General features: G+C 48.0%; 1 protein-coding gene across 1 annotated transcript; it reads right to left on the bottom strand.

The window, feature by feature from the left end:
- Positions 1-681: 681 nt before the first annotated feature.
- Positions 682-27,149, bottom strand: sapcd2 (suppressor APC domain containing 2). Its single transcript, XM_070863458.1, has 7 exons — positions 26,580-27,149; positions 24,931-25,275; positions 12,783-12,910; positions 12,182-12,328; positions 5,044-5,145; positions 3,628-3,753; positions 682-1,070 (listed from the first exon to the last, which is right to left on the bottom strand). The coding sequence occupies exons 1-7, from the start codon at positions 26,917-26,919 to the stop codon at positions 942-944; spliced, it is 1,317 nt and encodes a 438-aa protein (XP_070719559.1). The 5' UTR covers positions 26,920-27,149; the 3' UTR covers positions 682-941.
- Positions 27,150-27,503: the final 354 nt, after the last annotated feature.

Genomic DNA, 27,503 nt, shown 5'->3' with positions numbered 1-27,503 from the left:
CCCTGCTCTTCTTTGAAATAATGCCATGGGATCTTTTACGTCCACCAGAGAGAGCAAACAGGGCCTTGGTTTAACGACTCATTCGTCTCAGTACTGCACTGGAGTGTCAGCCCAGATTATAGGCTCCTTCTGACTCAGATGAGAGTGCTACCAACTGAGCCATGACTGACCCCTACAGTGGGACTCCAACCTCACTCCTCCACCCCACACCAATACCCAAGTCCGACCCCTGAACCCTAGGCCCTCCCAACAACCAAGCCTAACCTCTGAACCCTAGGCCCGGGCCCTCCCACTGATCGAGATTATTTCCCCTTGACAATGTTATACTGCCCCATAAACACACAGACACACCCAGATGTATAAATGTAACTTTTATTATCAAAGGAAGGTGCCCACAGCAGTGGGACAATCTCCTTCTCAGTGGTCATGTCCATCAGAGCTCCCTCCAACTGCGAGGAGCTGTTGTCCAGTACCGTTTCATGCGAAGTACCAACAGTAACAATGTAAACTCAAACTGTGGAGGAGTGTAAAGGCGAGGTCCTGTGCAGAGACGCAAGTAAACAATGTCTGGGCTTGAGAGACAAGGAGAACCACGGGATTGCATCACAGCCAATATCCCTGCCCCCCCACCCCCATATCCCTGCCCAGTCCGCCAGCGAGACCCTCCATGTACCATGTCACACTGACAGTGAGGGCTCCAGTGGTGTTGGCCTGCCCCCTTGTACAGCAGGCCCAGTCCAGCCCCGGGCGACAGTGGGCACAGGACAAGGTGTCAGCAGTTGAATGGCACGAAACATGCTCATTGCTCCCAGCCCATGTCGGGATACCCAGAGGTAGTGTTGAAGTGGAGAGTGAGGAACCTTCTGTCTGCCAGTCAAACCTGGGCCTCTGCGAGCAGTGAAGGGGAGGAGGCCCAGAGCCCGGGCTGGATTCAGACTGCGTCAGATGAAAGTGGAGTCGAGCTGGCTGCTCTCGGGATGGGCGCGTGATCGAGCGGTGAAGAGCTGTTTGATCAGGGCAGACTTCTCTTGCTCCAGCTGGGTGATACGATCACTCTTATTGGTCACCTCCTGAAACAAGACACTGGTTAAGCCAAAGCCTGTGTCTCCAAGACCGTGTACTGCCACCTCCGTAACATTGCCCGTCTCCACCCCTGCCTCAGCCCATCCGCTGCTCATACACTCATCCCTGCCTTTGTTACCTTCACACTCGACTATTGAGGACCATTCTTCAACACTCTGCCATCTTTCCCCCCCTCCATAAATTGAACTCAACCAAAAGAGAAACCAGAAAATTCTAGACCTATTAGTCCACAGTCTGTTGTGGGGAAGTTACTGGAATCGGTTATTAGCGACAGTGACAGAGCATTTGGACCAAGATGAGCTGATGAGAGAGTCAGCATGGATTATAACAGGTAAGTCATGTCTAACAAACCAATTGAATTCTTTGAGAAGGCAACTTTTTTTTTTTTAATTCATTCCTGGGACGTGGGCATTGCTGGCAAGGCCAGCATTTATTGGCCATTGAGAAGGTGGTGGTGGTGAACGACCTTGAACCACTGTAGTATTGTTTTTCGTAAGCATCGTGTACAACTGAGTGGCTCGCTGGGCCATTTCCGAGGGCAGGCAAGTGTCAACCACACTGCTGTGGGTCTAGTCACATAGTGGCCAGACCGGGTAAGGTCAGCAGATTCCCTTTGAATCAGATAAGGTTTCATGGTCACCAGGCCTCTGGATTACTAGTCCAGTAACAAAGCCACTATGCTACTGTTCCCTATAACTAAGGTTGTAGGCAAGGGAGTGTCTATGGATGTTATTTATATAGACTTCCAGAAGGCATTCAACAATGTTCCACACAAGAGACAGTTAACAAAAATGAGAGCGGATGGAATTCGAGGCAACTCATTGACTTGGATAGAGAATTGGTTGGGAGGTAGGAGACAGAGTAGGGATAATGATTGTTCTCCGATTGCCAGGATGTGGCTAGTGGTGTCCCCAGGTGCATTTGGCCTGGGCTTCTGACTATATTTATCAATGACTCAGATGAAGAAACAACGAGCCGAATATCCAAGTCTGCTGACGACACTAAGTTAGGCCGCACAGTAAGTAGTGTAGATAGAACCAGAAAGTTGCAAAGGGACATTGATCGATTCAGTTAGTGGGCAAAACTGTGGCAGATAGAGTTCAATGTGGAGAAGTGTGAGGTCATCCACTCTGGACCCAAGAAAGATAGATCAATCAGAGTATTGTCTAAATGGTGACAAGCTAGGAAGTGGAGGAACAGAGTGATTGAGGGGTCCAAGTGCAGAAATCACTACAAACTAGTGGACAGGTGCAATAATTAAAAAGGCTAATGCATTGTTGGCCATTATCTCAGGGGGCTGGAATACAAAGGGCGGAAGTTATGTTCCAGCCGTACAGAGCTCGGGTCAGACCCCAGCTGGGGAACTGGGTTCAATTCTGGGCCCCGCCCCTCAGGAAGGATATATTGGCCTCGGAGGGAGCAGTGCAGATTCACCAGAATGGTACCAGGGCTGAAAGGGTTAAATTATAAGGACAGGTTGCACAGACTGGGATTGTATTCCCTTGAATATGGAAGATTAAAGGGTGATCTGATTGAGGTGTTTAAGATGATTAAAGGATTCGATAGGGTAGATAGAGAGGGCCCAATTTTGGCCATGATTTGCTCCAATTTTTTTTTTGGAGTAAGTTGGTTTTTCTGGCATAAGTTTAAAAAAAAACACCATTTCCCTCAATAAATTTGCTCCAGAGTAATTCAGTTAGGTACGATTTTTTTCCCCCCCCCAAATGGGGGTGTTCCCAGCCACTTTGGCCAGCTAAAACTTACTCGGTCAGCGTCTGTCGCTCTCGCTCTCTCTTCCCCCCCCCCCCCCCCCCCCAATCAAAATTCTCCTCAATTCCTACTTCGGCCGGGGAAGTCAGCAGGCCGGCCGGTGCGGGAGGCCACTCAGCCGGGGATAGGGCCGCGAGCATCGGGTCCTGCTCACAGCCTGCAGGGAGGGCAAGGAGCATGTGCGCAGACTCCACTGCACATGTGCGCAGCTGCCGGCGGTGTTTTCTGCGCTGGGCTGTTGCTCTGCCCCCCCCCCCCCACTGCACGATGTACGCCACGCTAAGACACGGGAACCTCGGCAGAGCGGGCAGGATGGGGCCACTTTTTCTTGGCGCCGTTTCCAGCGCGCAAAGTCGCCGCATTTAGGGTAAGTGTGCCGAAAAAAGGAGTTGGGGAAAATTGGGCCCAGAGAAACTATTTCCTGTGGTGGGGTGGAGTGGGATTGGGGGGGGGGGGGGGGGCAAAAGAGAGCCCAGAACAAGGGGGAATAACCTTAAAATTAGAACCAAGCCGTTCAGGAGTGATGTCGGGAAACGTTTCTTCACACAAAGGGTCGTGGAAATCTGGAACACTCTCTCCCCCAAAAAGCTGTTGAGGCCAGGGGTCAATTGAAAATGTCAAAACGTAGATTGATGGATTTTGTTGGGTATTAAGGGATATGGAGCAAAGGTGGGGAAATGGAGTTAAGATACAGATCAGCCATCATCTAACTGAATGGTGGCGCAGGCTCGAGGGGCTGAATGGCCTCCTCCTGCTCCTAATTCCTTTTCTTACCTTGGTGAGCTGTCGGTTTTGCTCTTTCAGCATATTGACCACCTGTGGATTGTTCCCCAGGCCCGGAATGCCGGATTGGATGGGAGGCTCACACCCATTCACTGCAGTGGAGGATCTGGCCAGTGTCTGTGGGGCAGGAGATCAGGAGACCAGTTTTTGAAATCACACAAAAAACAAATTACAGTCTGCATCTAATCTTGAGAGAGAAGCAGAAACCCATTCACTGGGATCTCTCTTACTGTATATTCACACATCTAGATGTTTAGCACTTTCCTTGCTGTAAATAAATGTACAGACAAGAGCATCGGCAGGGCATGAGGGACTTACCATCCAGTGTCCCTCGACACTGTCCTGTCGCACACGCCCAGGGCAGGAACAGCGCAGGTTAGATACAGACTGAAGCTCCCTCTACACTGCCCCCATCCACCCAGTCCATCATGAGAAAAATGTTTATCTTAACCACGAAGAGGGGAACAATATTTGTAGGCCAGTCACTCAGCGACCCCTGTAACTTGCATTTCTATAATGCCTTTCATCACCCCAGAACGACCCCAAGCACTTTAAAGCCAATTAAATACTTTTGAGGTGTAGTCACTGTTGTAATGTAGGAATTGTGGTGGCCAATTTACACACAGCAAGATCCCACACACAGAAATGTGGTAATGACCAGATAATCTGTTTTAGTGATGCTGGTTGAGGGATAAATATTGGGCAGGACACTGCGTAGAACTCCCCAGCTCTTCTTCAAATAGTTCCGTGGGACCTTCTACATCTACCGGAGACAGCAGACGTGGCCTCAGAAAGACAATCCAATCTCATTGCACAGGCCTTCAGCCACTTACACACCAACAGTCCTGGCTCAATTGGATCCCTGGTCCCAGAGATGAAGTGCCTGTGCTTGGCGCGCTGCCCACCCAGTCCCAAGGCACCTTCACAGCGGATCCATAGCATTTTCAGATGTGCACAGCGACTCTCGGACCACGACACTTGGAATGAAGTCCCGAGTCCCAGTGCGGCCTGGAAATGATCTGCTGGCTCTCCAAGTCCCACGTATTATAGAGCGGCCAACACAACTCCCAGCTCAGTGACGGAAGGGGCGGCACCGCTGTGATGCCTGCAGTAGTCAAATAGTCAGCCACCATTCATCACCTAGGCCACGAAGATTAGCCAGCTGGCGAGTTGCATGAGGGCACCTGGTGGCTGTGGAACCAGTACTCCGATTAGCCACAGCCTCGGGAGGGGAGGAGAAGTTGAGAAAGGGCAGCAGGTTTTACTGTGACACAGATTCAGTCAGCGCACAGAAATTCTGAGGGATAGTTTATAACATTCGAGGACATTCAGTTGCACTAAGTTGTCAAACAGTTTCAGGCAATTGAGAGAGAGGTGGGGGTCAGGGGAATAATTCAGCAGACACACCTTGGCAGAGCAGGATATGAGGTCGGCAAGGCAGCACCTGACTTCCTGCAGTTTGGACAGTAGCTGGTCCAGTCGCACCAAGTTCCCATCAGAAGCTTCACCCTGCAGAGCAGAGAAAACACTGGTCACAGCTCTGCAATACCCCCCACAAACCAGCCCTTCTCACACACAGCACCATCGCTCTGCAGTGACAATCCACTCACCTCACACTGACTGCAGGGAAATCACCAACCAGACAAACCCTCAGCTCACCACCAAATACTCCCACTATCGACAGTACAACACAGTGCTGGGAATGGAACACTCCATCTCGAACACCTGGCGGAGTCAGTGCCGTGAGCGCCCAGGACAGGTACAGCACGGGTTAGATACAGAGTAAAGCTCCCTCTACACTGTCCCATCAAACACTCCCAGGGCAGGTACAGCACGGGTTAGATACAGAGTAAAGCTCCCTCTACACTGTCCCATCAAACACACCCAGGATAGGTACAGCACGGGTTAGATACAGAGTAAAGCTCCCTCTACACTGTCCCATCAAACACTCCCAGGGCGGTACAGCCTGGGTTGGATACAGAGTAAAGCTCCCTCTACACTGTCCAATGAAACACTCTCTGGCACTGGCCATGCTCCTGGATCAAACTAACCACCATGACTTGAGATTCTGCTCATTGCACCCATTATGGGCCTTAAAATGAGCTTTTTTTGGTGCAAGGATACTAATAGACACCTCCTAATCATTGAGCTGGAGTGCAACTTAGAGACACTCCAAAACATAAAGGAGGGGGAAGTAATTCTGGATAGTTTTATCCAGAACACAGCCACACCCGAGAGGAAAGCACAGGTTCAGCAAGGGGAGCCAGGTAGTGGGGACTTATGCGAGGTGGAGAAGAAAAATGTCCCGCAGACACTGGTCCTGTCCAACAGGTACGATGTACTCACTATCTGTGAGGACAAGGAGAAAGATTGCGGGGAGGACAGACTAAGGTGACAGTCGAAGGGTGGGGGTGGTGAGGTGTGAAGCACAGAACAGAAATGTGGTAGTGATAGGGGATTCTATAATTAAGGTAATAGCTAGTGTCCTCTGCAGGCAAGAGTCCCAAGGGTGTGTTGCCAGGGTAAGGAATATTTTGAGGCAGCTGGAGAGGAATTTGGAAAGGGCCTGTACCGATGGGATGGGCTCCACCTGCACTGGAATAAGACAAGTGTCCTAGTGGAAAGGGTAAATAGGGAGGTGCAAATGCTTTAAATTAGTAAAAGGGTGGGTAGGGAGATGGGGAGGATCTACAAGAAATGAAACCAGTCTAAATATAAACGAAACAGGAAAGGAGAGCATAGGGCAGACTAAATTAAGAGAGGATATAAATGGTCAGGGAATAAAGAGTTATAGAACAGGAGTGTAAAAAGATGGTTAAAAATAAAATATATGAGAGAAACTGCTCTTAAAAATGAGTTATACGGTCTGTTCGGCAATGCAGTGTCCGTAATGAAACAGGCAATAATACATTGAGAGGAACCTGATATAGTAGGGATTACTGAGACATGGCTGCAGAAAAATTGTCGGTTATAACAATATTTAGAAAAGATAGAGTGGGGAAAAAGGAGAGGTGGAGTAGCTGGACTTGCTAGATATATCATAATGGTAGTAGAAAAAAGTGATGCATCTACCAGCAAGGCAGAAATCAAATCCATGTCAATAGAGATAAAGATAATAAAGGATCGATTACACGAATAAGTGTAGTCTACAGACCACCGAATAATGGAAGGGAGGTGGAGGAAGAAATATGTAGCCAAATTCTGGAAATGAGTAAAAAAAACATAGAATAATAAGCACAGGGATTTCAACTACCCAGAAATCAATTGGACAGAAGAGGTAGGCAAAGGGGTAAGGGAATGAAGTTCCTACAATGCGCGCAGGACTCCTTTCGAACCCAATTGTGGTCGGAGGCTTCCCGCGGGCAATTGCCTCCGACCTGAAACATTTCTGGTGGTCCGGGAGGAGAGTGGGATTCCAGTGGGAAGGCCTTCTCTTCCCGCGCTGCGAAACACGCTCCCATCCTCGAGGTTCCCACGTAGAAGGTGCAGTCACGTGCAACTGCTCAGCCAAACAGGTACAGTATTCCATAGCGTTCTCATTAATAGCAATGAGAACTCCATATCTACCAGTTCTCATTGTTATTAATGAGAAAAAAAACAAACACACTAAACACATAATAAAAAATAAAAAACACACCTCATAATTAAAATTAAAGTTAATAAATATCTTGGAGAAAAAAATTCCAATTTTAAAAAAGTTTTTAAAATTATGGTTAAAAATGAATATAACGTAGTGGGCAGGGTTTTAAAAAATATTGCGTTTTTAAAATTTTATTATATTTTCGTATGTTTTTAAGCTCTTCGGCCTGTAAAAGTACACCTGCAATATTGGCAAAAAAATGTAGAACAGCAATGGGAAAGATTTAAAATGTTTAACAGAGTGCAGCAACAATGTATTCTGTTGAACACCATTTTAAATGTTTCCCATTGCTGTTCATCATTTTTTTGCCAATATTGATGTTCATTTTATTTCCCCAAGTTCTATTCACAGCCCCTCAAAATCTGCTTTCTCCAATCTATTACCCTGGTCTTTGTCATGGTTATGTCCTTCTCAATTATCATCTTAAAGCGTATTAATATTATGGTCACTGTTGCCGAGATGTTCCCCAACTTTTATTTCTCTTATCTGCTTTGGTTCATTCCCCATTACTAGATCCAATAGCGAATCCTCCCTTGTTGGACTTTTTACATAGTGTTAGAAAGGAGTCCTGGGTACATTGTAGGAACTCCATTCCCTTATAGAAAATAGGCCATTCGACCCTTCGAGCCTGCACCATTACCTTCCTCTCCTGTCCAATTGATATCAGTGTAGTTAAAATCCTTCATGATTACTATTCTGTTTTTTTTTTACTCATTTCCTTAATTTGTCTGCACATTTATTTCTCCACCTCCCTTCCACTATTAGGTGGTCTGTAGACTACCACTATTAGTGTGATTGATCCTTTATTATCTTTTATCTCTATTGACATGGATTCTATTTCTGTCTTACTGATAGCTGCATCACTTTTTTCTACTGCCATTATGTTATCTCTAGTAAGTCCAGCTACTCCACCGCCCCCTTTTCCCCTCTGACTTTTCTAAATATGTTATACCCTGCAATGTTTAATTCCCAATCCTGATTTTTCTGTAACCATGACTCAGTAATTCTTACAATGTCCAGCTCCCCCATTTTATTAGACACTGTGCATTGCTGTGCACAGTTTAACTCATTTTAATAGGATTTCCTCTCAATTTGTTTAACTATCTTTTTAGATTCCTGTTTTATAACTATTTATTCCCTTGCCATCAATGCCCTCCCTTATTTTATTCTTTCCTATGCTCTCTTTTCCTGTTGTCTATATTTAGGCTGGTTACGTTTCTTGTAGATCCCTCCCCCCCCCATCTTACTTGTTTAGAGCCTTTGCCATCTCCCTATTTACCCTTGCCGCTAGGACACGGGTCCCATCCCAGTTCAGGTGGAACCCGTCCCATCAGTACAGTTCCTTCCTGTCCCAGAACTGGTGCCAGTGTCCTATGAAAAGGAACCCCTCTTTCCCACACCAGCCCTTTAGCCACATGTTAATTCTCCTGATCTGTCTGCTTCTATGCCATTTTGCACATGGCTCAGGCAATATCCACAGGTTATTACCCTCAAGGTCCTGCTTTTTAATTTAGAGTCTAACTCCCAGTACTAGGGCTGTAGATAGGGCTTTAAACTAAATAGTGGGGGGGGGGGGGGGGCAGCGAGGAATCTGATGAGCGGAAATGTAAAAAGAGAAAGGAGAAGGCAAAAGTGCAGTGGCAATGATAACCAGAGTGTGACAGGAAGGGACAGAGCGTACACACAAGACAAAATTAAACGCTGTATATCTGAACACACGCAGCATTCATAAGATAGTTGAGTTGACAGCACAAGTAGAAATAAATGGATATGATCTGATTGCCATTACAGAGACACGGTTGCAAGATGACCAAGGATGGGAATTGAATATTCAGGGGTATTTGCCATTTCTTAAGGGTAGGCAGAAAGGAAAAGGAGATGGGGTAGCTCTGTTAATAAGGGATGAGATCAGTGCAGTCATGAGAAATGATATTGGCTCAGAAGATCAAGATATAGAATCAGTTTTGGTGGAGATAAGCAATAATAAGGGTAGGAAGTCACTGGTGGTAGTAGTCTATAGGCCTCCAAACAGTAGCCACACTGTAGCACAGAGTATAAATCAAGAAATAATAGAGGCTTGTAAGAAAGGTACAGCAACAATCATGGGCGATGTTAATCTTCATATTGATTGGACAAATCAAATTGGCAAAGGTAGCCTTGAGGAAGAGTTCATAGAGTGTATGTGGGATGGTTTCTTGGAACAATACGTTGTGGAACCAACCAGGGAGCAGATTATTTTAGATCTGGTAATGTGCAACGAGTCTGGATTAATTAATGATCTCGTAGTGAAGGATCCTCTTGGGAAGTGATCATAGCATGGTATAATTTCAAATTCAATTTGAAGGTGAGAAAGCTAGTTCTCAAACTAATGTCCTGAACTTAAATAAAGGTAATTACAAAGGTAATGAAGACAGAGCTAGTTAAAGTGGACTGCAAAAATATTTTAAAGAGTAATACTGTAGAAAAGCAGTGGCAAACATTTAAGGAGATATTCTTAACTCTCAGCAAAGATATATTCCAGTGAGAAAGAAAGACTCAGAGAAGGATGAACCATCCGTGGCTAACTAAGGAAGTAAAGGATGGTATCAAATTGAAAACAAAGGCAAACTATGTTGCGAAGAACAGAGGAAGGCCAGAAGATTGGGAAATTTTTAGAAACCAGCAAAGGACGAATAAAAAATTGATAGAGAGAGAGAAGATAGCTTATGAGAGTAAACTAGCAAGAAATATAAAAACAGACAGTAAGAGCTTCTACAGGTATATAAAAAGGAAGCGATTGACTAAAATAAATGTTGGTCCCTTAAGAGGATGAGACTGGGGAATTAATAATGGGAAACAGAGAAATGGCGCAGACTTTGAACAAATATTTTGTATCGGTCTTCACGGTAGAAGACAGCAAAATCATCCGAATAATTGATAATCAAGGGCTATTGGGGGGCGGGGGATCGGACAGCGGGGAGCAAACTTAAAACAATCACTATCACTAGAGAAAAAGTGCTAGACAAACTAATGATACTAAAGGTGGACAAGTCCCCTGGACCTGATGGCCTGCATTCTCAGGTCTTAAAAGAGGTGGCTGCAGAGATAGTGGATGCATTGGTTGTATTCTACCAAAATTCCCTGGATTCTGGAGATGTCCCAGCAGACTGGAAAACCGCAAATGTAATGCCCCTATTTAAGAAAGGAGGGAGACAGAAAGTAGGAAACTATAGACCAGTTAGCCAAACATCTGTCATTGGGAAAATGTTGGGAGTCCATCATTAAGGAAGTAGGAGCTGGACATTTAGAAAATCATAAGGCAGTCAAGCAGAGTCAACATGGTTTTATGAAAGGGAAATCATGTTTGACAAATTTGCTGGAGTTCTTTTGAGGATGTAACAAGTAGGGTGGATAAGGGGGAACCAATAGATGTGGTGTGTTTGGATTTCCAGAAAGCATTCGATAAGGTGCCATATAAAAGGTTACTGGACAAGATAAGAACTCACAGGATTGGGGGTAATATATTAGCGTAACTAACAGAAAGCAGAGGTTTGGGATAAATGAGTGATTTTCAGGTTGGCAAACTGTAACTAGTGGGCTACCACAGGGATCAGTGCTGGGGCTTCAACTATTTACAATCTATATTAATGACTTGGATGAAGGGACCGAGTGTAATGGAGCCAAGTTTGCTGATGATACAAAGATGGGTGGGAAAGCAAATTGGGAGGAGGACAGAAGAAATCTGCAAAGGGATATAGACAGGCTAAGTGAGTGGCCAAAAATTTGGCAGATGTATTATAATGTGGGAAAATGTGAGGTTATCCACTTAGGCAGAAATAATAGAAAAGCAAATTATAATTTAAATGGAGAAAAATTGCAAAGTTCTGCAGTACAGAGGGACCTGGGGGTCCTTGTGCATGAAACACAAAAAGTGAGTATGCAGGTACAGCAAGTAATCAGGAAGGCAAATGGAATGTTGTTCTTTATTGCAAGGGGGATGGAGTATAAAAACAGAGAAGTCCTGCTTCAATTGTGCAGGGTATTAGTGAGGCCACACCTGGAGTACTGCATACAGTTTTGGTTTCCATATTTAAGGAAGGATATACTTGCATTGGTGGCTGTTCAGAGAAGAAGGTTCACTCGGTTGATTCCGGAGATGAAGAGGTTGTCATATGAAGAATGGTTGAGCAGGTTGGGCCTCTGCTCATTGGAGTTTAGAAGAATTAGAGGTGATCTTATTGCAACGTATAAAATTCTGAGGGGGCTTGACAGGGTAGATGCAGAGAGGATGTTTCCCCTCATGGAGGAATCTAGAACTAGGGGGCATAGTTTCAGAATAAGGGGTCACCCATTTAAAACGGAAATGAGGAGGAATTTCTTCTCAGAGGGTGGTGAATCTTTGAAATTCTCTACCTCAGAGAGCTGTGGAGGCTGGGTCATTGAATGTATTGAAGGTGGAGATAGACAGATTTTTGAGTGATATAGGAGCATAGGGTCATGGGGAGCAGGCAGGGAAGTGGAGTTCAGGCCAGGATCAGATCAGCCATGATCTTATTAAATGGCAGAGCAGGCACGAGGGGCCAAATAGCCTACTCCTATTTCTTATGTTCATATGTTCTTGTATTCTTATACTCTTTCAGCAGGACCTCGTCCCTGGTCCTACCTATGGCGTTTGTTGTAACATGGACCGCGACAACTGGATTTACCCCCTCCCTTTCCAAGTTCCTCTCTAGTCACCACGAGATATCCCTTACCCTGGCAAAACACCCTTCAGGATTGTCGTTCTAGGCTGCAGAGAACTCTTTCTATCCCCCATCACTACCACATTCCTATTCTGCTCCTCCCCACCCCTTGGATAGCCTCCTGAGCCTTTGCTCAGCACAGAGGTCTGCCTCTCTCAGGAGAAGACCTCCAGGGCCCACTCACACTGCCGGCAGGTGATTTGCCAATGTTCTTCTGGCGTTCCTGGATGGCCTCAATCTGTTGAATGTACCAGTCTCGGGCACAATCAACCATCTCCAGACCCTGCAGCAAGGCATCCTTCTCCTGCTCCAGCTCCTTCATGCGCTTGAGCTGCAAGTACACAAAACAGTGTCAGCACCACAACTCGACCAATCACAGCACAACATAACATAATAGGAGCAGGAGTAGGCCCTTTGGCACTTCGAGCCTGCTCTGCCCTTTAATTAGATCATGGCTGATCTGATCATGGACTTAGCTCCACTTTCCTGCCCACTCCCCATAACCCTTGACTCCCTTATCATTCAAAAATGTGTCTATCTCCACCTTCAATGACCCAGTCTCCATTCTGAGAGAACAAATTCCTCTTCATCTCAATTCTGAAACTATGCCCAGAGATCTAGATTCCCCCACGAGGGGAGACATCCTCTCTGCATCTACCGTGTCATCCCCCTCAGAATCTTATAGGTCCCCCCTCCCCCACAGTATGTGTGCGTCACCCCTCCCCCGTGCCTGCCCCCGAATTAGGGAGCAGAGATCACTGCCTGATAGTGAGACTGCGACTCACCGTGCCATAGTCGACTCCACTGGTTATGGTGTGGCGCCGGAGCCCGCCGCGGTCCCACCCGTGTCGCCGACTGTACGCTATTCCTCCGCAGGTGGCCTCACTTTGGCAACGGGTCATGTCCCTCCCCTCTGCGGGTGAGGAAAGAGAATTAGTAGAAACCGTCACAGCCTGAGTTGCCAACACTCTCCGCCCCGTCCCCATCAGCCTGCATAACTGCAGCAGGTGATGGTGTTGGGACTCCCTCCCGCCCCCTCCCCAGTGACCAGGTCAGTGGAGAGCAACTAAACTACACAGACCAGCCCTTGGGCTGGGTGGGGCAGGGGTGGCAGGAGGAGCAATACAAGTTGGTGTCGATGTCCCTTTCCTGCTCCTGATCACCATCCACTGATGATCAGGCAGATGCAGTATAATGTGGATAAATGTGAGGTTATCCACCTTGGGGGAAAAAAATACGAAGGCAGAATATTATCTGAATGGTGGAATATTAGGAAAAGGGAAGGTGCAATTAGACCTGGGTGTCATGGTACATCAGTCATTAAAAGTTGGCATGTAGGTACAGCAGGCAGTGAAGGCGGCAAATGGCATGTTGGCCTTCATAGCTAGGGGATTCAAGTATAGGAGCAGGGAGGTCTTACTGCAGTTGTACAGGGCCTTGGTGAGGCCTCACCTGGAATAGTGTGTTCAGTTTTGGTCTCCTAATCTGAGGAAGGACGTTCTGGCTATTGAGGGAGTGCAACGAAAGTTCACCAAATTAATTCCCGGGATGGCTGGACTGTCATATGAGGAGAGACTGGATCAACTGGGCCTTTGTACATTGGAGTTTAGAAGGATGAGAAGAGATGTCATAGAAACATAAGATTCTGACGGGACGGGACAGGTTAGATGCGGATAGAATGTTCCCAATGTTGGGGAAGTCCAGAACCAGGGGACACAGTCTTAGGATAAGGGGTAGGCCATTTAGGACTGAGATGAGGAGAAACTTCTTCACTGAGTTGTTAACCTGTGGAATTCCCTGCTGCAGAGAGTTGTTGATACCAGTTCATTGGATATATTCAAGAGGGAGTTAGATATGGCCCTTATGGCTAAAGGGATCAAGGGGTATGGAGATAAAGCAGGAAAGGGGTACTGAGGGAATGATCAGCCATGATCTTATTGAATGGTGATGCAGGTTCGAAGGGCCGAATGGCCTACTCCTGCACCTATTTTCTATGTTTCTATATGAAATATTATTTTACATCAGCTTTCACAAATGGTGGGCGTGAGAATGCGGGTGAAATAGAGGACAATATGGAATAACTGTTCGAGATAAAAACAATCAGAAGTGGAGGTGGAGAGTGACTGTTGAGGGACAACAGCAGAGGCTGTGGTCACAACTTTTCAATGGTCGAGCACACAGTGTGCCATGGGCTGGAGAGTATCCGACGTAACACCTCTGCTCACGGACAGAGAGATGGGTAAGCTGGGTAACGGCAGTCTGGTGAGTCCAAGGGCAATTCTGGACAAACTCAGAATCCATAAGTCGAGGTAAAATTATGCGTATTTTGAAATGCATGAAATAATCAAGGCCAAGCAGTTGGATTTGTTAAATGCAAGTCGTGCTTGACAAAATTACTGGTTTGTTGAAGTGAACAATTGGTTAAAGGGATTGCTCTAGATGTCGAGTGTATGGATTGTCAGAAGGCATCTAACAAGGAGTCCGTCAGAAAAATTCAGGCATGTTATATAGGGGGATATACAGCGGCATGGAGTGAAAGTTGGTTGACAGAGGAAACAAAGTTAACAGGTGTTTCCCAAACCGGATGCAGTCAGTGCTGCATCCACTTTTGTTCTCGTGTTTAAAGATGGTTTGGACTTGGGTAGAGAGAACACAATCTTGAAATGTACCAATCACACAAATGTAGGGGTTTGGCAAACAATGAGGGGAGTGTAGACAACTTCAGGAAGGCACAAACAGGTTAGTGGAATAAGCAGACCGAACTTAATCTGGATTAATCGGGAGGTAAAAGACGGAATGGGAAGACATTGATGTGGGTGGATGAGCAGAGACCCAAGGGTTCAATTCCCGCCATTCTGGGCTCTATAACACATTATATAAATATTAAAATCAGAATAGTGAATGACTGTAGATTCACCACGATGATCCCATCTACAATTATGAGGAGAGACAGTCAGGGGAAAAAGTCACTGGTGGGCGTAGTTTATAGGCCCCCAAATAATAACTTCACGGTGGGGCGGGCAATAATCAAGGGAATAATGGAGGCATGTGAAAAAGGAATGACAGTAATCATGGGGGATTTTAACCGACATATCGATTGGTCAAATCAAATCGCACAGGGTAGCCTGGAGGAGGAATTCATAGAATGCATACGGGATTGTTTCTTAGAACAGTATGTTACAGAACCTACAAGGGAGCAAGCTATCTTAGATCTGATCCTGTGCAATGAGACAGGAATAATAAACGATCTCCTAGTAAAAGATCCTCTCGGAATGAGTGATCATAATATGGTTGAATTTGTAATACAAATTGAGGGTGAGGAAGCAGTGTCTCAAACGAGCGTACTATGCTTAAACAAAGGGGACTACCAAGGAAATAAAGGAGTGTATCAAATTAAAAATCAATGTGTGTAAGGTGGCCAAGGTTAGTGGGAAACTAGAAGATTGGGAGGACCTTGAGACAATCACTATCACTAGGGAGGTAGTGCTGGACAGGCTAATGGGACTCAAGGTAGACAAGTCCCCTAGTCCTGATGAAATGCATCCCAGGGCATTAAAAGAGATGGCAGAAGTTATAGCAGATGCATTCGTTATAATCTACCAAAATTCTCTGGACTCTGGGGAGGTACCAGCGGATTGGAAAGCAGCTAATGTAACGCCTCTGTTTAAAAAAAGGGGGCAGACAAAAGGCAGGTAACTATAGGCCGGTTAGTTTAACATCTGTAGTGGGGAAAATGCTTGAAGCTATCATTAAGGAAGAAATAGCGGGACATCTAGATAGGAATACTGCAATCAAGCAGACGCAACATGGATTCATGAAGGGGAAATCATGTTTAACTAATTTACTGGAATTCTTTGAGGATATAACGAACATGGTGGATAGAGGTGTACCGATGGATGTGGTGTATTTAGATTTCCAAAAGGTATTCGATAAGGTGCCACACAAAAGGTTACTGCAGAAGATAAAGGTATGCGGAGTCAGAGGAAATGTATTAGCACGGATCGAGAATTGGCTGGCTAACAGAAAGCAGAGAGTTGGGATAAATGGGTCCTTTTCGGGTTGGAAATCGATGGCTAGTGGTGTGTCACAGGGATCGGTGCTGGGACCACAACTGTTTACAATATACATAGTTGACCTGGAAGAGGGGAGAGTGTAGTGTAACAAAATTTGCCGATGACACAAAGATTAGTGGGAAAGCGGGTTGTGTAGAGGACACAGAGGCTGCAAAGGGACATAGGTTAAGCGAATGGGCGAAGGTTTGGCAGATGGAATACAATGTCGGAAAACGTGAGGTCATCCACCTTGGGGGGAAGAAAAAAGTCAAAAGGGAATATTATTTGAATGGGGAGAAATTACAACATGCTGCGGTGCAGGGGGACCTGGGGGTCCTGGTGCATGAAACCCAAAATGTTAGTTTGCAGGTGCAGCAGGTAATCAGGAAGGCGAATGGAATGTTGGCCTTCATTGCGAGAGGGATGGAGTACAAAAGCAGGGAGGTCCTGCTGCAACTGTACAGGGTATTGGTGAGGCCGCACCTGGAGTACTGCGTGCAGTTTTGGTCACCTGACTTCAGGAAGGATATACTAGCTTTGGAGGGGCTACAGAGACGATTCACTAGGCTAATTCCAGAGATGAGGGGGTTACCTTATGATGATAGATTGAGTAGACTGGGTCTTTACTCAATGGAGTTCAGAAGGATGAGGGGTGATCTTATAGAAACATTTAAAATAATGAAAGGGATAGACAAGATAGAGGCAGAGAGGTTGTTTCCACTGGTCGGGGAGACTAGAACTAGGGGGCACAGCCTCAAAATACAGGGGAGCCACTTTAAAACCAAGTTGAGAAGGAATTTCTTCTCCCAGAGGGTTGTGAATCTGTGGAATTCTCTGCCCAAGGAAGCAGTTGAGGCTAGCTCATTGAATGTATTCAAATCACAGATAGATAGATTTTTAACCAATAAGGGAATTAAGGGTTATGGGGAGCGGGCGGGTAAGTGGAGCTGAGTCCACGGCCAGATCAGCCATGATCTTTTTGAATGGCGGAGCAGGCTCAAGGGGCTAGATGGCCTACTCCTGTTCCTAATTCTTATGTTCTTATGAGACCGGAGATACTGGGACTGTCTCCACTGGAGCAGAGAAGGCTAAAAGGAGATTTAACCGAGGTTTTAAAATTATGAAAAGTTTTGATAGTCAGTGGCAAAAGACTTTCCTCTGGTTGAGGATCAGTGATGAGGAGCCATCATTTTAAAATAGTCACCAAGAGGGTGAGGGGAGGGGTGAGAGGAAGTTTCTATATCATAAGAACATAAGAATTAGGAACAGGAGTAGGCCATCTAGCCCCTCGAGCCTGCTCCTCCATTCATGATAGTGATTGTCTCAAGGTCCTCCCTTCCCACATTCCCGTGACCAGCAATTTTTGGCATGGTTTTTGTGTCTTCCACTGTGAAGACCGAAGCAAAATAATTGTTTAAGGTCTCAGCCATTTCCACATTTCCCATTATTAAATCCCCCTTTTCATCTCCTAAGGGACCAACATTTACTTTAGTCACTCTCTTCCGTTTTATATATCGGTAAAAGCTTTTACTATCTGTTTTTATGTTTTACGCAAGTTTACTTTCATAATCTACCTTTCCTTTCTTTATTGCTTTCTTAGTCATTCTTTGCTGTCGTTTAAAATTTTCCCAATCTTCTAGTTTCCCCACTAACCTTGGCCACCTTGTACGCATTGGTTTTTAATTTGATACTCTCCTTTATTTCCTTGGTTATCCACGGTTGGTTATCCCTTCTCTTACCGCCCTTCTTTTTCACTGGAATATAGTTTTGTTGAGCACTATGAAAGAGCTCCTTAAAAGTCCTCCACTGTTCCTCAATTGTGCCACCGTTTAGTCTGTGTTCCCAGTCTACTTTAGCTAACTCTGCCCTCATCCCACTGTAGTCCCCTTTGTTTAAGCATAGTACGCTCATTTGAGACACTACTTCCTCACCCTCAATCTGTATTACAAATTCAACCATACTGTGATCACTCATTCAGAGAGGATCTTTTACTAGGAGATTGTTTATTATTCCTGTCTCATTACACAGGACCAGATCTAAGATAGCTTGCTCCCTTGTAGGTTCTGTAACATACTGTTCTAAGAAACAATCCCGTATGCATTCTCTGAATTCCTCCTCCAGGCTACCCAGTGCGATTTGATTTGACCAAATCGATATGTAGGTTAAAATCCCCAATGATTACTGCCATTCCTTTTTCACATGCCTCTATTATTCCCTTGATTATTGTCCGCCCCACCGTGAAGTTATAATTTGGGTGCCTATAAACGATGCCCACCAGTGACTTTTTCCCCTTACTATCTCTAATCTCCACCCACAATGATTCAACATTTTGTTCATTAGAGCCAATATAATCTCTCACAACTGCCCTGATATCATTCTTTATGAACAAAGCTACCCCACCTCCTTTCCCTTCTTGTCTATCCTTCCGAAATGTCAGATATCCAGAGGGTTGTTGGAGAAGGGAACACTTGGCCACAGATACAAAAACAAAATACTGCAGATGTTGGAATCTGAAATAAAACAGAAAATGCTGGAAATAGAGTTAACGTTTCAGGTCGATGACCCTTGGTCCGAACTGTTCCCTCCACAGATGCTGCCTGACCTGCTGCGCATTTCCAGAAATGTTGTTTTTACTTTGCCAGAGACTCGTTGAGGAAAAAAACACTGCATCTTTTACGGAAAACAGCATCATATCTGAAGCAAAAGATGATACGGAGCTATGGGGAGAAAGCGCGGCAGAGAGATTAGTTTGGGATTGATAAGGGGTTATGGGGAGAGTGTGAGACAGTGGGATTAGTTTGGAATTGGCGCAAGACGATGGGGGCGAGAGCAGGGCAGTGGGATTCGTTTTGGTTTGATAAAGGGCTATGGAGAGAGCGAGAGAAACTGGTTTGGGATTGACACATGGCTATGGGGAGAGAACGGGGCAATGGGATTAGTTTGGGATTGATATAGGCCTATGGGGAGGGAGCGGAGTAGTGGGATTAGTGTTGGATTGATACAGGGCAATGGAGGGAGAGAGTGGGGTAATGGAATTGATAAAGGGCTATGGAGAGAGCTAGGCAAGGGGGGGTTATGTCAGGATTGATAGAGCTATGGGGAGAGAGCAGGAGAGTGGGATTAGTTTGGGATTGACAGGGCTCTGGGGAGAGAGCAGGACAGTGGGATTCGTTTTGGTTTGATAAAGGGCTTTAGAGAGAGAGAGAGAGAGAGAGAGAGAGAGAGAGAGAGAGAGAGAGAGAGGCAGTGGAACTGGTTTGGGATTAACACATGGCTATGGAGAGAATGGGGCAGTGGGATTAGTTTGGGATTGACAGAGCTATTGAGAGCAGCGAGAATTGTGGGATTGATGTTGAGTTTTTAAACTTTAGAACATAATCACACGAGGCACTTACTGCAGAGAGAGTCACTCTGTGACCTTCACCTTTATTACCTGGACCAAGGAGTGCTGGCCCTGCGAGGGACCTCCCCTTATATACCTGAATCTCCAGGTAAGGAGTGTCTCCCACAAGTACACCCCCTGTGGTCAAGGTGTGCATTTCTACTAAGTATGTACAGTATGTAGTGGTTATATGAGGGTTACAATTGTATAAGGTGTACAGTAGTATGCTGGTTACATACATGACATCACCTCCCCACTCACATCTTTTTGACTCAAAGGTTAAGTCTATCAGCTGGTCGACGCTCTCTCGTGGAGCGCCGCAGTTGAGGCTCTGGTGGCTGAGCCTTGGCATGCGTTGGTCACCTGAGGTGATTCCAGCCTGTCCGGGCTGGCCGCAGGGACTGTGCATGCTGGTGATTGTCCTTGTTGCTCATCCACTGGCAGTGGTGTGGTTGACATCTCATGCTCCTCTTCATGTTCATCAGTGTCTATGCTGAACCTTTTCTTTACTTGGTCCAAGTGTTTGCGGCATATCTGCCCATTATTGAATCTGACCACTATGACCCTGTTTCCCCCTTTACTAATTACGGTGCCCTCCAGGCCACTTAGGTCCCAATGCATGGTTAAGTACAAATACCGGATCATCCATTTCTACACACCTCTCCCTTGAGTTACGATCGTGGCACTCGGGTTTGGGACTGGCGCTTGCCCTCAACAATGTCTGCCAGGGTTGGGTGGATGAGGGACAGCCGCGTTTTGAGCGTACGTTTCATGAGTTCCGCTGCTCCCATGAGCGAGTGCGGCTGGGACCTATAGGCCAGCAGGAGGCGCGATAAGCGGTACTGAAGAGGGGGTTCTTGGATGCGGAGCATGCCTTGCACCGCACGTTCCGCCTGGCCATTGGAAGCCGGCTTGAACGGCGCCGTCCAGACGTGTTTGATGCCATTGCTTGACACAAGCTCCTGGAATACATGGCTGGTGAAACACAGGCCATTGTCGCTGACCAGAATGTCCAGTAAGCCATGGGTCGCGAAAACTGTGCGCAGGCTCTCCACGGTGATGGATGTCATGCATGAGTTTAATATGATGCACTCGATCCAGATCGAGTATGCATCGACAATTATCAAGAACATTTTTCCCATGAACGGGCCCGCATAGTCCACGTGAATGTATGACCAAGGCTTGGTGGGCCAGGGCCACGGGCTGAGCGGGGCCTCCCTGGGGGCGTTGCCCAGCTGGGCACATGTGCACCTGCGAACCCAGTGTTCCAGTTCTGAGTCAATCCCCGGCCACCATAAATGTGACCGGGCAATGGCCTTCATTAACACGATGCCAGGGTGCTCGCTGTGGAGTTCCCTGATGAATGCTTCCCTCCCCTTCTGGGGCATGACCACTCGGCTGCCCCATAGCAGGCAGTTGGCTTGGATGGAGAGCTCATCCATCCGTCTGAAACAGTCTGACCTCCTCAGGGCACGCCCCGTGCGTGGGCGCCCAATCCCCCGTCAGGACACATTTCTTTATCATGGATAGGAGGGGGTCCCTGTTGGTCCAGAGTTTGATCTGGCGGGATGTGATGGGGGAGCCTGTGGTGTCAAAAGCCTCAACGGCCATGACCATCTCAGCGCTTTGCTCCGCCGCCCCCTCGGTGGTGGCAAGGGGAAGCCTGCTGAGCACGTCAGCGCAGTTTTCGGTGCCTGGCCGGTGCTGTATGGTGTAGTCATACGCAGCCATGAGAGAGCCCATTGCTGTGTGCGAGCTGACACATTTGCATTGACCACCTTGCTGTCGGACAACAGAGAAGTTAACAGCTTGTGGTCCGTTTCTAACTCGAACGGTCTGCCGAAAAGGTATTGGTGCATTTTTTTTCCACACCACAAACGCAAGCGAGTGCCGTACCCACACTCTGCCTGGGAGAGCAATCCGGAAGCATAAGCCACCGGTTGGAGTTGTCTGTCTCCATTACCCTGCTGCAACACACACCCAACCCCGTATGATGATGCATCGCATGTTAAAACTAGTTTTTTTCAGGGGTCATACAACGTTAAGTTTGTTAGAACAAAGCAGGTTCCACGCCCTGTTGAAAGCCCGTTCTTGACAGTCCCCCCAAAACCATTCGCAACCCTTACGCAGGAGCACGTGTAACGGCTCCAACAATGTGCTTAAGTTCGGCAGGATGTTCCCGAAATAATTCAGAAGTCCCAGGAACGATCGCAACTCCGATGTGTTGCTGGGCTGGGGCGCACGACGGATCGCCTCAGTTTTGGATTCGGTAGGCCGGATCCCGGCAACCCTCCTGCCCAAAAACTCGACCTCTGGGGCCAAAAACACACACTTGGCCTTCTTCAGCCACAGACCTACTCAGTCCAGTCGGCGTAGCACCTCCTCCAGGTTGTGGAGGTGTTCCTCGGTGTCTCAACCCATTATTAGGATGTCGTCCTGGAATACGATTGTGCCGGGGATGGATTTCAGCAAGCTTTCCATGTTTATTTGAAAGACGGTGGCCGCCGAACGGATGCCAAAAGGACACCTGTTGCAGATGAATAAACCCTTGTGCGTTGTGATGGTGGTCAGAAGCTTGGATTCTTCAGCCAGTTCCTGAGTCATGTCGGCCGAAGTGAGGTCCAATTTAGTGAACAGCTTGTCACCTACCAACATGGCAAAAAGGTCCTCCGCTCTCGGGAGCAGGTATTGGTCCTGCAGGGACACCCGGTTGACGGTGGCTTTGTAGTCATCACAGATCCTAACCGAGCCGTCTGCTTTAAGGACAGCAACAATGGGATTTGCCCAGTCACTGAATTCAACGGGCGAAATTATGCCCTCTCTGAGCAGCCTGTCTAGTTCACTCTCTTTTCTCACGCATCACGTACGGCACCGCTCTGGCTTTGTGGTGCACTGGTCTGGCGTCTGGGGTGATGAGTATAACTACTTTTGTGCCCTTGAACGTTCCGACTCCGGGTTGAAACATTGACCCGAATTTTTGTAGTACCTGTGAGCATGAGCTTCGCTCCACAGATGAAATGGCGTGCACATCCCCCCATTTCCAGTTCATCTCAGCTAGCCAACGCCTTCCCAAAAACACGGGGACATTTCCCAGAACAATCCAGAGTGGCAGCCAGTTTTGTGACCCATTGTGTTTTACCACCACGTTTGCACTGCCTAGCACTGGAATGAGCTCTTGAGTGTACGTCCGTAGCTGCATATTAATTCATTCCAGTTTGGGCCTGCTAGCTCTCAAATTGTTGTGCACTCATGAGGGACTGGCTAGCTCCCATGTCCAGCTCCATGCACACCGGGATGCCATTCAATAAAACTTTCATCATCATGGGTGCCGTTTTGGTATATGAGCTGTGGACGTCAGCCACATGAACCCACTGAACTTCAGCATCCATGGCTTTACCCCAGGCATTGTCCTGCACTGCAAGCCCCTCGCCCGATTCCTCTGTTTCATAGATTAGCCTCACTACCAGCTGTTTGCAAACCCTAACCAAATGTCCTCTGGCATTACAATTCCTACAGACGACCTGCTGGAATTTGCAGCTTTTTGCATAGTGTCTGCCCCCGCAACTCCAGCATTGGCTGAGATCGTTGTTCACAAAAGGACTGTTAGCAGGCATTCCTCTCCGATTGTTCCCTTGGTCATTTCTAAACACTCCGACGGTGGGTGTTAATGGTCCCCTTGATGGCATGAATTGCCGCTCCCCTCTCCAGTGTCCCTGTCGGGGCCCACCTTAGAGTTGGTTTCAGCTTGGGCAGTTACAAAATGCCTTTGTCTGACTGCTGCAGTTTCAAAATGCCTTTGCCTGACTGCGAGATCTTGAGCCGCGTTTATCACATTAATTCCTTGGCCCATCGCCACGTTGGACCCAGGACTACTCGCGTAAATTAGCTTGGTCTCTTCTTTCCCCGCTATGAAAGTTTGAGCTATCAATGCTGCCCCTTCTAGAGTCAAGTCCTTGGTCTCGATGAGCTTCCTGAAGATCCCGGCATGGCTAATGCCCTTAATGAAAAAATCCCTTAACATCTCCCCCCTGCAGGCGTCTGAGAACTTAGAGGATGGCCAAGCGCCGCAAGTCTGCCACGAAGTCCGAGATGTTTTGCCCTTCCCGACGTCAGTGTGTGTAGAACCGGTGCCGGGCCATGTGTATGCTGCTCGCCGGTTTTAAGTGTTCGCTGATCAGCTGGCTGAGCTCTTCAAACGACTTGTCGGCCGGTTTGTGGGGTGCGAGCAGGTCCTTCATCAGCGCATACGTTTTTGTCCCGCAGCTTGTTAATAGATGCGCCCTCCGCTTGTCCGCCGCATCCTCTCCCAGCCAGTCCTTCATGACAAAGGTCTGCTGGAGTCTCCACAAAATCGTCCCAGTCTTCACCCACACAGTAACGTTCCTCTGAGCTACCAGTAGCCATCCTCTGGGTTCAGTGATTCCAGTTTCCCGTCGCCAGGTGTTGAATCCTTAACTCTTGAACATAATCACACGAGGCACGAACTGCAGACAGTCACTCTGTGCACTTCACCTTTATTACCAGGACCAAGGAGTGCTGGCCCTGCAAGGGACCTCCCCTATATACCTGAATCTCCAGGTAAGGAGTGTCTCCCACAAGTACAGCCCCTGTGGTCAAGGTGTGCATTTCTAGTAAGTATATACAGTATGTAGTGGTTACATGAGGGTTACAATTGTATACGGTTTACAAAGTATGCTGGTTACATACATGACAGATATAGGGCTATGGGGAGAGAGTGGGGCAGTGGGATAGTTTGGGATTGATACAGGGCTATGGGAAGGGAGTGGAGTAGTGGGATTAGTGTTGGATTGATGCAAGGCTCTGGGGAGAGAGTGGGGTAATGGGATTAGCTTGGGATTGATACAGGGCAATGGAGAGCGAGCGGGGCAGTGAGATTAGTTTGGTATTGGCACAGGGTTATGGGGAGAGAGTGGGGCAGAGGATTGAGTTTGGGATTGACGCAGCGCTATGGGGGGAGAGCAGGACAGTGGGATTAGTTCAGGATTGACACAGGGCTATGGGGAGAGTAGGGCAGTGGGATTAGTTTGGGATTGACACAGGTCTATAAGGAGAGCGCAGGGCAGTGGGATTAGTTTTGGATTGATACAGGGCTACGGGGAGAGAGTGGGGTAGTGAGATTAGTTTGGGATTGACACAGGTCTATAAGGAGAGCGCAGGGCAGTGGGATTAGTTTGGGATTGCTTTAGCAAAGAGCAGCAGACACGAATGGCCTCCTTCAGTGCTGTAAACTCTATGGTTGACCTTGATTGACAAACTGAAGCAGACAACATACAGGGAATGGAAGCTGTGGCTTCTTGGTAATAGTGATGCGGGAATAAACCCAGGCTCTACATAGAAATCACAACCGGTGTGGATGGGATTAATCCTCCACATGAGCAGGAGTCCCAATCCCACGGGTCTGCCCATCAATTACCAATTTCACAGATTCTGCCCATTCTGCACTCGACCTTTATCTCCATCTCATTCTCACTCACTCACCTGTTTTCAGATGTCTCTGCTCCTCCAACACAAGTGACTCGCTGACTTTGCGCCCTAGACCCGCGCTGTGTTCTCTCTGTTCCACTCGCGGCTCCTTGCTGCCCACAGCGGGTTTGCACCGACCCAGTTCCTGTGAGCCAGGGTCCAGCTCCATCCGGGCAGCGGGAACGTTCATGGACCTCACCCTCAGGGGCAATTTCAGCCTCTCCCCGTGACTGCTATATTTGTCTGACGCGAGGTCGTGACGTCCATTCATAAGGTGGGTCTGCTCGGCCACCCTGGACCCTCTCGGAAAGGGCCGCAGCCCACTGTCCCTCGCTGGCGCATTTTCATTCTGCTTCCACACTGCAACACATCAGCAAATACAGAGCTGGGCTTAGACAAGGCAGCAGCTGGTATCACTGAATGCCCACAGCACCCCAGTTAGAGAGAGACGTTAAAACACAGCTTCCTCCAGCTCAGCCCCACATACTGCAGGTCTCACAGCACCGAACTGACGAATGTCCCAAACATTCCCAGGACAGGTACAGCACGGGTTAGATAGAGTAAAGCTCCCTCTACACTGTCCCATCAAACACTCCCAGGGCAGGTACAGCACGGGTTAGATAGAGTAAAGCTCCCTCTACACTGTCCCATCAAACACTCCCAGGGCAGGTACAGCACGGGTTAGATACAGAGTAAAGCTCCCTCTACACTGTCCCATCAAACACTCCCAGGGCAGGTACAGGGGGTTAGATACAGAGTAAAGCTCCCTCTACACTGTCCCATCAAACACTCCCAGGGCAGGTACAGGGGATTAGATACAGAGCAAAGCTCCCTCTACACTGTCCCATCAAACACTCACAGGGCAGGTACAGCACGGGTTAGATACAGAGTAAAGCTCCCTCTACACTGTCCCATCAAACACTCCCAGGGCAGGTACAGCACGGGTTAGATACAGAGTAAAGCTCCCTCTACACTGTCCCATCAAACACTCCCAGGGCAGGTACAGCACGGGTTAGATACAGAGTAAAGCTCCCTCTACACTGTCCCATCAAACACTCCCAGGGCAGGTACAGCACGGGTTAGATACAGAGTAAAGCTCCCTCTACACTGTCCCATCAAACACTCCCAGGGCAGGTACAGGGGGTTAGATACAGAGTAAAGCTCCCTCTACACTGTCCCATCAAACACTCCCAGGGCAGGTACAGGGGATTAGATACAGAGCAAAGCTCCCTCTACACTGTCCCATCAAACACTCACAGGGCAGGTACAGCACGGGTTAGATACAGAGTAAAGCTCCCTCTACACTGTCCCATCAAACACTCCCAGGGCAGGTACAGCACGGGTTAGATACAGAGTAAAGCTCCCTCTACACTGTCCCATCAAACACTCCCAGGGCAGGTACAGGGGGTTAGATACAGAGTAAAGCTCCCTCTACACTGTCCCATCAAACACTCCCAGGGCAGGTACAGGGGATTAGATACAGAGCAAAGCTCCCTCTACACTGTCCCATCAAACACTCACAGGGCAGGTACAGCACGGGAGTTTGTCGTGACTGTGTAGATCACAGACCTCTTGTACAGTGACAGGGGATCCCCCAGCTGTTGTACCGTGACACGGGGATCCCCCAGATGTTGTACCGTGACACGGGGAATCCCCAGACTCACCGCCGCTGCAGCCGTTCTCTGGCCCGTGTCTTTGTCCCGGGTGCCGGCCGGTCCCGGGGCTGAGGAGTGATGAGCGGAGCCCGGCCACGAACCTGTCGAAGGTGAGGTACCCAGAGGGAGGCGCTACCCTCCGCAGGCACTGCAGCACCCCTGGGGGTAGGGCCCGGCCGGGGCTGCCCTGCCGCCAGCGGGATTCGATCTCCAGGATGTGCACCGATCCTCGCCGCCCATCGTCCAGGATGTCGAAGAGAGTCCGGAGGCTGTGCATGAAACCCCGGGGCAGGTCCTGGGGGCAGGGCCCGGGCTCCGGCTGCACAGCGGCCGGGAGAGGCGGCTCCATGAGTCCGCTGTGAGTCCCGTAGACCCAGGATAGTCTCTGGCCGGTCCCTCTGTCCCGGGTTAGTCTCTGGCCGGTCCCTCTGTCCCGGGTTAGTCTCTGGCCGGTCCCTCTGTCCCGGGTTAGTCTCTGGCCGGTCCCTCTGTCCCGGGTTAGTCTCTGGCCGGTCTCTCTATCCCGGGTTAGTCTCTGACCGGTCCCCCTGTCCCGGGTTAGTCTCTGGCCGGTCCTGCTGTACCGGGTTACCCTCCAAGCGACTCCCCTGCCTTGGGCTAATTTGTTGCGGTTCCACTCCAGTTGTTACCGTCAGTTTCCGGGGAGTTTCACTTTGTAACAAAAAGCGTTTCCCGCCTCGGCCACTGATTGGCTGCGGGGAAAATCTTGCAACATGATTGGTGGAGCCCGAAATTAAAAATCGATTCACTGTTTCAACCTTGAAAGAAAGCGAGAGAGAGGGGCACAGAAACACACAGGGACAGAGGGGAGAGACAGAGGGAGAGAGAAAAAGGAAAAAAAATAAAAGGACAAAGAAAAGATGATAGAGTATGAAAGAGAGGAAAGGGACAGAAAAAACTGGACTAGGCAGG

Source organism: Pristiophorus japonicus, chromosome 20, assembly GCF_044704955.1.
Source record: "Pristiophorus japonicus isolate sPriJap1 chromosome 20, sPriJap1.hap1, whole genome shotgun sequence".
NCBI classification, from domain to species: Eukaryota; Metazoa; Chordata; class Chondrichthyes; family Pristiophoridae; genus Pristiophorus; species Pristiophorus japonicus.
The sequence above is the reverse complement of the archived record's forward strand: the minus strand, read 5'-3'. Positions and strand labels throughout refer to the sequence as shown.

Excerpts from the sequence above, each read along its gene's own strand:
- sapcd2 (XM_070863458.1), bottom strand. The coding sequence starts at position 26,919 with ATGGAGCCGCCTCTCCCGGCCGCTGTGCAGCCGGAGCCCGGGCCCTGC. Across the intron at positions 12,329-12,782 it reads GTGGAGTCGACTATGGCACG|CTCAAGCGCATGAAGGAGCT; the intron begins GTGAGTCGCAGT and ends GTGTACTTGCAG. Across the intron at positions 3,754-5,043 it reads TCATATCCTGCTCTGCCAAG|ACACTGGCCAGATCCTCCAC; the intron begins GTGTGTCTGCTG and ends CCTGCCCCACAG.